The 11,619-nt window shown below is 53.0% G+C and overlaps 1 protein-coding gene across 15 annotated transcripts in view; it reads right to left on the bottom strand.

The window, feature by feature from the left end:
* Positions 1–1,430: 1,430 nt before the first annotated feature.
* Positions 1,431–11,619, bottom strand: part of fcho2 (FCH and mu domain containing endocytic adaptor 2) — a 261,675-nt gene continuing 251,486 nt past the window's right edge. For all 15 annotated transcript variants that reach the window (XM_038805432.1, XM_038805433.1, XM_038805439.1 and 12 more), the window contains one exon: positions 1,431–3,741. In XM_038805432.1, the coding sequence (XP_038661360.1) occupies positions 3,719–3,741 (23 nt within the window). In that variant the 3' untranslated portion in view covers positions 1,431–3,718. The remainder of the gene's footprint in view (positions 3,742–11,619) is intronic.

Below are 11,619 nucleotides of genomic sequence, written 5' to 3'. Positions count from 1 at the left end.
TTTTCCTTCTGAGGGAACATACCGAGACTGTGCCCAAACTCTCTTCCATGAAAGAGCCCATTGTTCCGCTATCGTTTCCCCCGTCAACCTTTGATTCCAATTTATTTGGGCTAGATCCTTTCTTACCTCATTTAAGTTGGATTTCCCCAATTAATTATTCTTACTCTAGATTGTTCTTTCTCCTTCTCCATAGTCAACCTAAACCATATGTTACATGATCACTGCCCTCTAAGTGATCTCTTATTGATATTTGATCTACTCGGCCAACCTCATTCCCAAGGACCAGGTCCAGCAGTGCTTCCCCGCTCGTTAGACTGGAAAGATACAACAATAGAAAATTTTCATGGGCACACTCTAGCTCTTTCCCCGCTCTGTCCTTTACATTACCTCCATCCCATTCTGTATTAAGATAATTTAAGTCCGGCATTATAACTACTTTAGAATTCTTGCACCTCTGTGATTTCCTTGCAAATTTGTTCCTCTACATCTTTCCCCACTGGTTGGTAACCTATAGACTACACTTAGCAATAGAAATGTTGAGGCTCTTTCCACAGCCGCTGCCAGACCTGCTGAGTATTTCCAGCATTGTGTTTTATTTCAGATTTCCAACATTAACTGTATGTTGCTTTTGTTTTCTTGAAGGTATAATCGAGGACAAAGAGCATATAAACTATTCAAACAGGTGTCCACCCCAGTGAATCTCAAGCCCATCCTCATCCAGAATCCAGCATTTCCAGCAGGCATCACTAGATAGCTGTCATGGGTGCTAATGCCAATTGTTATGCAACAGGACTACCCCTGCTTGATTGGTTCACTCAGCGCAGAGCAAGGACTGAAATTGGAATCTACTGAGCCTGTATTATTCAATACTGTAGCACCTTATGGTATTCTCATTGAATTGTTAGGAGTAGGTGAGTTCCAGGTATGTATCTTTAGCTGAGAACGAAAGTCGTTTCAACAACTGTCCTTTTGTTTGTGGTGCTCACTTACCAATTAGTACATACAAAATAGAAGCAGGATTAGGCCATGCAGTCCCTGGAGAATGCTCAGAAAATAATGAGCTTCTTATTTGTATGATGTCAGGACTGCTTATTATGCAAATTGTTAGCAGTTTTCCTTGCACTCTAAATTATAAAAGAGTGTAAATGAATGGAGTTCGTTCAAATTAATGTTACTGTTAGTGAAGTAGAAAATTCTGGAAGGAAACATTAGATATTTTGTGATCTAATAATTAGATGTAAGTCCAGCAGTTTAAAAAAATAGATCAGTACAGGTGAAAATCTATAATCTTTTAGGAAGTAGTGTTTTTTTTAAAAGTAGGTAATACCAATCATTTTCAGATATTATAAAGTTTGTATTCTCCAGACTAAATAAAGTTGATCAGGCAATTATCCTTACATAGAAAATCTTGAACAAAATTAAACAATTTGTTGTTTTCACACTTTGTTTAAAAGTTGACCATATGAACAGCACCCTAAGATGGCTGTAACATTGCACATCATATGAGCATTAAAGCAAATCACCATGTTCAACAGTGGTTGTGTTGTATATCAAGCTAAAAACATGAGCATCTTATATTTCCCATTATATTGGCCACAGTTTATTGCAAATAGCCCATCAAAAGGAATAACATTTTTGAAATACTATTTACCACAGACTCCAGTATATCACATTCATTTTCCCTTCTAAATCCAAATACAAAAGAATTTAAGGATTATTAGTATATTTATATACAAATTTTTGCCATGTCCATACATACAAATTGTTTAGCTTAATGGATTTTCATTGAAAAAACTAGAGGCACAATAATAAAGATAAAGGCACATTTAAAAAAAAAACTAACTTTGATAAAATAAATCTGAGTTAATGCTGACGTATGAACTGCAACTTCAGCACTTTTGTGCAATAGGGTGGTTGAAGGGTTTTAAATCTGTAGGTGAAATAATAAACTTATCAACTCTGTAAGGTACAAAAACATTTCCAGTTTTGCTCAACCAGATGAGCTGGTGAAACACCAGATGGCATTTATTTAATTTCTGAAGTAACACAAGTACATTTAAAAGAGAGATAAATCCAGGCACTCCCAGTTAAAAAACAAACTGGAATACCACCCCCTCAAGGTATAAAAAGGCTGCTACCATTTGGTCAACAAAAATATCTACAATGTGAAACTGTAGATCAGCACCTACATTCTTAGTCTTCACAAAATATCAATACATTCTCAACTACAGACAGTTGTTTTAGTGCATATATGCCAATATGAAACCCACAGTGAGAGAATGCACTGAATGGATAAAAGTGATGGCACTGGGTCCCAAATGAATGGTAGCCAATTTACAGGGATTAGTGATAATTCCATTGTGCAGGAATATGATCATTAATTGCACTGTAATTAAAAAAAAACTTAGTATTTTGCACCTTGAAATGAATTGGGCAGATTTTCCTAACTCACTATTTTCCTGTACTACTAATGGCATAATGGGCCATTTAACATTGGTGAAAGATTTTTTGCAACTGTCATTGATATAATATCTTGGCTTTATTCTATCCATATATGTATAACAGCTTAAAATTAAAAAACCCACAAGTTGACAATTTAATGTGCCGCAGCAATCCATATACACAAATAACTTAGCAGTCTGCAATAATGTTCCAGAATTAATGAGAAGACTACCAAGAGCTATGTACCTATAGACAAATAGTTCCATGTGGTTGGTCATCCCACAAATCCCAATAATGCTTGCGAGTTAAGGGCTACTCCCCACATGTGTAACAACTTCTATAACTCACCATCATTATTGAAATATCCTCCATTTACACCATAATCAAAACCTAACATTTCGATTTGCATTTTAAAAAATATGGGGCTGGATTCTCCACTGTCGGGATTCTCCGTTGTGCCGGCAGCTTGGGAATTTCCCGACGGCGTGGGGCTGCCCACAATGGGAAACCCCATTGGCTGGCTGGCGAGACAGAAAATCCCGCCCATGATGTTTAGGGTATCACCCCTCAGAAGAATACCTGCTTGTGTGGCACAAGAATACAACACAGAATCAGAAAGACCGTGAAACAGTTCATAGTCACCAACAGAAATTTCTGCAACTTGTGGATTTGTCATTGATTTTTAACATTTTTGTTGCAAGAGCTAATCTTACAATTAGCAAAACTTTTTAATTTGTAAAACTGTATCTGTTTACAGGATAGTAGAGAAGCACAGTGAAGGCAAATGGTTAATGCTGGTTTTTCTATTGTATATATTTATATGTGTTTGATATACATTATATATTTTTACATATTTCAGCATAACTACTGATCACTTGTTGGACTTCATTAAAGTCTAAATAAAATCATGTATTCAAAGACATTTACTTTATATTTCCTGAATATTGCAGGTTTCAAAAAATTAAACAGTGTTGAAAATCACATCAGTGCTAATTTAACGTAATAAAATACAACTTATTCTCCCCAAAATGACTCTTTTTCTAAAAGAAAGTGCATGTTTAAATTGCGTAGCATGGATTTTCCGCATAACTCAATTACCAAAAAAAGGCAAAGGCAGAATTTAGATTTTAAAATATTGAAAATACTCTTTTTGTCCATCTTTTACTCCTGAATGCTGTACTGTTTGAAACTGGAAGGCAAGTATAAATGTACCATCAACATGAACATCTGACAGTGAACCTGTCCTTCACAGAGGCAAAATTTACTGAAGGAACTGTCAGCAGTCTGCCATGTACCGACCTGTTAAAAAGAAAAAAAAATGACTTTCTACAAATGCACTCCATTTATTTTATACACATGAAAGCTTGAGATCTAACTGAAAATGAAAACGTTCTATCAATGATACATTGTAGATAATATAATGTGCAGCACTTTGGAGGGCTTTGCTGGCAAGCAGTTGGTCCATAATTGCAAAATGGCAGCACAAACTACAAACCTCCCTAAAATAATTTATTTAGACCGGAGTGCCTTTTTACTGTATAACCATTACTTTTTACAATTCTTACAAAGTAGCCTGCATTATTGTGATAGACAAGTCATATATTGATGACAGATTAAGTTAAATCCTGGTTAAATTATAATAATAATCTTTATTAGTGTCATAAGTAAGCTTACATTAACACTGCAATGAAGTCACTGTGAGAATTCCCTAGTCGCCACATTTTGGCGCCTGTTTGGGTACACTGAGGAGAATTCCGAATGTCCAATTCACCTAACAAGCATGTCTTTCGGGATTTTGTAGGAGAAAACTGGAGGATGTACAAAATCTGCACAGACCAAGCTGGGAATCGAACCCGGGTTCCTGGTGCTGTGAAGCAACCGTGCTAACCACTGTGCTACAGTTTTGGATGGGAGACTGAATTCAATGCTGTGAAAACTGATGGCAGGACCAAAATATACATAATTAAGCCAAAAATATAAACATCTTGAAAAAAAACACAACCGCTGGGTGCTGTAATTTTAGTATCAGTAAAATTTAATAAGTCATCTATGACATCATTATAGGTGGATTTGAGGCCAAAAACAGATTGCTAATGCAATGCTCTTTCAGCATTTTAAATTCACCGATCACCTCAAATCCTCAAAAAATACATTTACTAAAATGTGGTATTCATATTTGCCAATTCTACAATGCATAACAGGGTGTAAGAACAATACGTGCAGTAGTGGCCATAGATCTTCTTGAGCCTCTTCTGACATTCAGTAAGAAGCCACTTTCCCACTCAGTAGGATTATGGCTAAAATTCCACATTAAGTCCACTTTCTCACCCTATCCCCATTTCCTCTGATCACTTCACTGCCCAGAAATATATCAACCTTGGTCTAAAACATGAACAAGAACTGATGCGGCATTGTTGTGCCAGAGTTTGGTGAAAAAGGGAATCACAAGGATTAAGTTTTAAGGAATAATTAAATTAATTAATTTTTTAAAAAAATGTTTCAATCTCATTCTGAAAGTTACAAAATCAAGGTGCATAGTTGACAGAGCTAACCCTTAATCCATCTCATTGCTTGCTCTAAAATCCAATTCAAATTCAAACTGAAGCCAATTCATGGTTTTCACAAAAGAGACATACAAGATCAAAGCTGACAAGAAAAGGCACTTATCTTGGGCTTGATCTGACACTTGATTTTAGCTAAAGGGCCAAGAAGCGATGGAATAATTTAATTTAAGGGATATTTCCAATCGAAAATCTAGTGTTTTCTTTAATTTAGCAATTACATAAAAATTGCTCTTTTGACTGGGTGAAGTTTAAAACAGGAATTTACAGGGTTTTAACTGAAGCTAGTGAGAGACAACTGGTCTAATCCAGTTTCAGAAGCCTTGAATTAGGGGCCATAAAAGGAGGGCTCCGTCAGTGCTGTCTTGTCTGCACTGAGTGCTGCATTGTTGCATCAGAGTGCAACTGAAAATTGCTGCAAATAGGAGCTCGATTAAAGGAGGAGATGAGGGGACAGTGGGGTCAGAAGGGGACACCTCTACTCGGGCAGGGGTGACAGCTGGGTCTGCGTGGGACACCTCTACTCGGGCAGGGGGTGACAGCTGGGTCTGCTTGGGACACCTCTACTCGGGCAGGGGGTGACAGCTGGATCTGCGTGGGACACCACAACTCGGGCAGCGGGTGACAGCTGGGTCTGCGGGCGACACCTCTACTCGGGCAGGGGGTGGGGACAGCTGGGTCTGCGGGGGACACCTCTACTCGGGCAGCGGTGACAGCTGGGTCTGCGGGCGACACCTCTACTCGGGCAGGGGGTGGGGACAGCTGGGTCTGCGGAGGACACCTCTACTCGGGCAGGGGGTGACAGCTGGGTCTGCAGGCGACATCTCTACTCGGGCAGGGAGTGACAGCTGGGTCTGCGGGCGACACCTCTACTCGGGCAGGGAGTGACAGCTGGGTCTGCGGGCGACACCTCTACTCTGGCAGCGGGTGACAGCTGGATCTGCGTGGGACACCTCTACTCGGGCAGGGGGTGACAGCTGGGTCTGCAGGCGACATCTCTACTCGGGCAGGGAGTGACAGCTGGGTCTGCGGGCGACACCTCTACTCTGGCAGCGGGTGATAGCTGGGTCTGCGGGGGACACCTCTACTCGGGCAGGGGGTGACAGCTGGGTCTGCAGACGACATCTCTACTCGGGCAGGGGGTGGGACAGCTGGGTCTGCGGGGGACACCTCTACTCGGGCAGGGGGTGACAGCTGGGTCTGCTTGGGACACCTCTACTCGGGCAGGGGGTGACAGCTGGGTCTGCTTGGGACACCTCTCCTCGGGCAGGGGGTGACAGCTGGGTCTGCTTGGGACACCACTACTCGGGCAGCGGGTGACAGCTGGGTCTGCGGGCGACACCTCTACTCGGGAAGGGGGTGGGGACAGCTGGGTCTGCGGGGGACACCTCTACTCGGGCAGGGGGTGACAGCTGGGTCTGCGGGCGACACCTCTACTCGGGAAGGGGGTGGGGACAGCTGGGTCTGCGGGGGATACCTCTACTCGGGCAGGGGGTGACAGCTGGGTCTGCGGGGGACACCACTACTCGGGCAGGGGGTGACAGCTGGGTCTGCGGGGGACACCACTACTCGGGCAGGGGGTGACAGCTGGGTCTGCGGGCGACACCTCTACTCGGGCAGGGGGTGGGGACAGCTGGGTCTGCGGGGGACACCTGTACTCGGGCAGCGGTGACAGCTGGGTCTGCGGACGACACCACTACTCGGGCAGGGGGTGACAGCTGGGTCTGCGGGGGACACCTCTACTCGGGCAGGGGGTGGGGACAGCTGGGTCTGCGGAGGACACCTCTACTCGGGCAGGGGGTGACAGCTGGGTCTGCAGGCGACATCTCTACTCGGGCAGGGAGTGACAGCTGAGTCTGCGGGCGACACCTCTACTCGGGCAGGGGGTGACAGCTGGGTCTGCGGGCGACACCTCTACTCGGGCAGGGGGTGACAGCTGGGTCTGCGGGCGACACCTCTACTCGGGCAGGGGGTGACAGCTGGGTCTGCGTGGGACACCACTACTCGGGCAGCGGGTGACAGCTGCGTCTGCTTGGGACACCTCTACTCGGGCAGGGGGTGACAGCTGGGTCTGCTTGGGACACCACTACTCGGGCAGCGGGTGACAGCTGGGTCTGCGGGCGACACCTCTACTCGGGAAGGGGGTGGGGACAGCTGGGTCTGCGGGGGACACCTCTACTCGGGCAGGGGGTGACAGCTGGGTCTGCGGGCGACACCTCTACTCGGGAAGGGGGTGGGGACAGCTGGGTCTGCGGGGGACACCTCTACTCGGGCAGGGGGTGACAGCTGGGTCTGCGGGGGACACCACTACTCGGGCAGGGGGTGACAGCTGGGTCTGCGGGCGACACCTCTACTCGGGCAGGGGGTGGGGACAGCTGGGTCTGCGGGGGACACCTATACTCGGGCAGCGGTGACAGCTGGGTCTGCGGGCGACACCACTACTCGGGCAGCGGTGAACAGCTTGGTCTGCGGGGGACACCTCTACTCGGGCAGGGGGTGACAGCTGGGTCGGCAGGCGAACATCTCTACTCTGGCAGGGAGTGACAGCTGGTTCCGGGCAGGGCGACACCTCTACTCCGGGCAGGGGGTGACAGCTGGGTATGCGGGCGACACCTACTACGCGGGCAGGGGTGACAGCTGGGTCGGCGGGCGACACCTCTACTCGGGCAGGGGGTGACAGCTGGGTCTGACGTGTGACACCACTACTCGGGCAGCGGGGGACAGCTGGGTCTGCTTGGGACACCTCTACTCGGGCAGGGAGTGACAGCTGGGTCTGCGTGGGACACCACTACTCGGGCAGCGGAGACAGCTGGGTCTGCGTTGGACACCACTACTCGGGCAGCGGGTGACAGCTGGGTCTGCTTGGGACACCTCTACTCGGGCAGGGGGTGGGGACAGCTGGTCTGCGGGGGACACCACTACTCGGGCAGGGGGTGACAGCTGGGTCTGCGGGCGACACCACTACTCGGGCTGGGGGTGGGGACAGCTGGGTCTGCGGGGGACACCTGTACTCGGGCAGCGGGTGACAGCTGGGTCTGCGGGCGACACCACTACTCGGGCAGGGGGTGACAGCTGGGTCTGCGGGGGACACCTCTACTCGGGCAGGGGGTGGGGACAGCTGGGTCTGTGGGGGACACCTCTACTCGGGCAGCGGTGACAGCTGGGTCTGCGGGCGACACCTCTACTCGGGAAGGGGGTGGGGACAGCTGGGTCTGTGGGGGACACCTCTACTCGGGCAGGGGGTGACGGCTGGGTCTGCGGGCGACACCTCTACTCGGGCAGGGGGTGGGGACAGCTGGGTCTGCGGGGGAAACCTCTACTCGGGCAGGGAGTGACAGCTGGGTCTGCGGGCGACACCACTACTCGGGTAGGGGGCGGGGACAGCTGGGTCTGCGGGCGACACCACTACTCGGGCAGGGGGTGGGGACAGCTGGGTCTGCGGGGGACACCTCTACTCGGGCAGCGGTGATAGCTGGGTCTGCGGGGGACACCTCTACTCGGGCAGGTGTTGACAGCTGGGTCTGCGTGGGACACCTCGACTCGGGCAGAAGGTGGGGACAGCTGGGTCTGCGGGGGACACCTCTACTCAGGCAGCGGTGACAGCTCGGTCTGCGGGCAGGGGTGGGGACAGCAGGGTCTGCGGGCGACACCTCTACTCGGGCAGGGGGTGGGGACAGCTGGGTCTGCGGGGGACACCTCTACTCGGGCAGGGAGTGACAGCTGGGTCTGCGGGCGACACCTCTACTCGGGAAGGGGGTGGGGACAGCTGGGTCTGCGGGGGACACCTCTACTCGGGCAGGGGGTGACAGCTGGGTCTGCGGGGGACACCTCTACTCGGGCAGGGGGTGACAGCTGGGTCTGCTTGGGACACCTCTACTCGGGAAGGGGGTGGGGACAGCTGGGTCTGCGGGGGACACCTCTACTTGGGGAGGGGATGACAGCTGGGTCTGCGGGGGACACCTCTACTCGGGCAGGGGGTGACAGCTGGGTCTACGGGGGCACCTCTACTTGGGCAGGGGATGACAGCTGTGTCTGCGGGGGACACCTCTACTCGGGCAGGGGGTGACAGCTGGGTCTGCAGGCGACACCTCTACACGGGCAGGGGGTGGGCACAGCTGGGTCTGCGGAGGACACCTCTACTCGGGCAGGGGGTGACAGCTGGGTCTGCGGGCAGGGGGTGGGGACAGCTGGGTCTGCGGGCGACACCTCTACTCGGGCAGGGTGGGGACAGCTGGGTCTGCGGAGGACACCTCTACTCGGGCAGGGGGTGACAGCTGGGTCTGCAGGCGACATCTCTACTCGGGCAGGGAGTGACAGCTGGGTCTGCGGGCGACAACTCTACTCGGGTAGAGGGTGGGGACAGCTGGGTCTGCGGAGGACACCTCTACTCGGGCAGGGGTGACAGCTGGGTCTGCGGGGTACACCTCTACTCGGGCAGGGGTTGACAGCTGGGTCTGCGTGGGACACCTCGACTCGGGCAGAGGGTGGGGACAGCTGGTCTGCGGGGGACACCTCTACTCAGGCAGCGGTGACAGCTGGGTCTGCGGGCAGGGGGGGGGGACAGCTGGGTCTGCGGGCGACACCTCTACTCGGGCAGGGGGTGACAGCTGAGTCTGCAGGCGACACCTCTACTCGGGTAGAGGGTGGGGACAGCTGGGTTTGCGGAGGGACACCTCTACTCGGGCAGGGGGTGGACAGCTGGGTCTGCAGGCGACATCTCTACTCGGGCAGGAGTGACAGCTGGGTCTGCGGCGACACCTCTACTCGGGCAGGGAGTGACAGCTGGGTCTGCGGGCGACACCTCTACTCGGGTAGGGGTGGGCGACAGCTGGTCTGCGGAGGACACTCTACTCGGGCAGGGGGTGACAGCTGGGTCTGCAGGCGACATCTCTACTCGGGCAGGGGGTGGACAGCTGGGTCTGGCTCGGGCGACACCTCTACTCGGCAGGGGGTGGGGACAGCTGGGTCTGCGGGCGACACCTCTACTCGGGCAGGGGGTGACAGCTGGGTCTGCTTGGGACACCTCTACTCGGGCAGGGGGTGACAGCTGGGTCTGCGTGGGACACCACTACTCGGGCAGGGGGTGACAGCTGGGTCTGCTTGGGACACCTCTACTCGGGCAGCGTGTGACAGCTGGGGTCTGCTTGGGACACCTCTACTCGGGCAGGGGGTGAGAGCTGGGTCTGCGGGGCGACACCTCTACTCGGGCAGGGGAGTGGGACAGCTGGGTCTGCGGGGGACACCTGTACTCGGGCAGCGGGTGACAGCTGGGTCTGCGGGCGACACCACTACTCGGGCAGGGGGTGGGGACAGCTGGGTCTGCGGGGGACACATTTACTCGGGTAGGGGGTGGGGACAGCTGGGGACACCTCTACTCGGGCAGCGGTGATAGCTGGGTCTGCGGGGTACACCTCTACTCGGGCAGGTGTTGACAGCTGGGTCTGCGTGGGACACCTCGACTCGGGCAGAGGGTGGGGACAGCTGGGTCTGCGGGGGACACCTCTACTCAGGCAGCAGGTGACAGCTGGGTCCTGCGGGCAGGGGGTGGGGACAGCTGGGTCTGCGGGCGACACCTCTACTCGTGCAGGGGGTGACAGTGGGTCTGCGGGGGACACCTCTACTCGGGCAGGGGGGTGACAGCTGGTCTGCGGGGGACACTCTACTCGGGCAGGGGGTGGGACAGTGGGTCTGCGGAGACACCGCTACTCGGGCAGGGGGTGGGGACAGCTGGGTCTGTGGGGGACACCTCTACTCGGGCAGCGGTGACAGCTGGGTCTGCGGGCGGCACCTCTACTCGGGAAGGGGTGTGGGGACAGCTGGGTCTGTGGGGGACACCTCTACTCGGGCAGGGGGTGACAGCTGGGTCTGCGGGCGACACCTCTACTCGGGCAGGGGGTGGGGACAGCTGGGTCCTGCGGGCGACACACATACTCGTGGCAGGGGAGTGTACAGCTGGGTCCTGGGGGACACCTCTACTCGGGCAGGGGGTGACAGCTGGGTCTGCGGCGGGACACCTGTACTCGGCAGCGGTGACAGCTGGGTCTGCGGCGACACCACTACTCGGGCAGGGGGTGGGGACAGCGGGGTCTGCGGCGACACACTACTCGGGCAGGGGGTGGGGACAGCTGGGTCTGCGGGAGACACCACTACTCGGGCAGGGGGTGGGGACAGCTGGGTCTGTGGGGGACACTTCTACTCGGGCAGCGGTGATCGCTGGGTCTGCGGGGACACCTCTACTCGGCAGGGTGACAGCTGGGTCTGCGTTGGACACCTCGACTCGGGCAGAGGGTGGGGACAGCTGGGTCTGCGGGGGACACCTCGACTCGGGCAGGGGTGAAGCTGGTCTGCAGGCGACACTCTACTCGCGGCACGGGGTGACAGCTGGGTCTGCGGGGACACCTCTACTCAGGCAGCGGTGACGGCTGGGTATGCGGGCAGGGGGTGGGGACAGCTGGGTCTGCGGGCGACACCTCTACTCGGGCAGGGGGTGACAGCTGGGTCTGCAGGCGACACCTCTATCGGGCACGGGTGGGGACAGTGGGTTGCGGAGGACACCTTCGGGTAGGGGGTGACAGCGGTCTGCAGGGGACACCTCTACTCGGCAGGGAGTGACAGC

Source organism: Scyliorhinus canicula, chromosome 8, assembly GCF_902713615.1.
Source record: "Scyliorhinus canicula chromosome 8, sScyCan1.1, whole genome shotgun sequence".
NCBI lineage: Eukaryota > Metazoa > Chordata > Chondrichthyes > Carcharhiniformes > Scyliorhinidae > Scyliorhinus > Scyliorhinus canicula.
The sequence above is the reverse complement of the archived record's forward strand: the minus strand, read 5'-3'. Positions and strand labels throughout refer to the sequence as shown.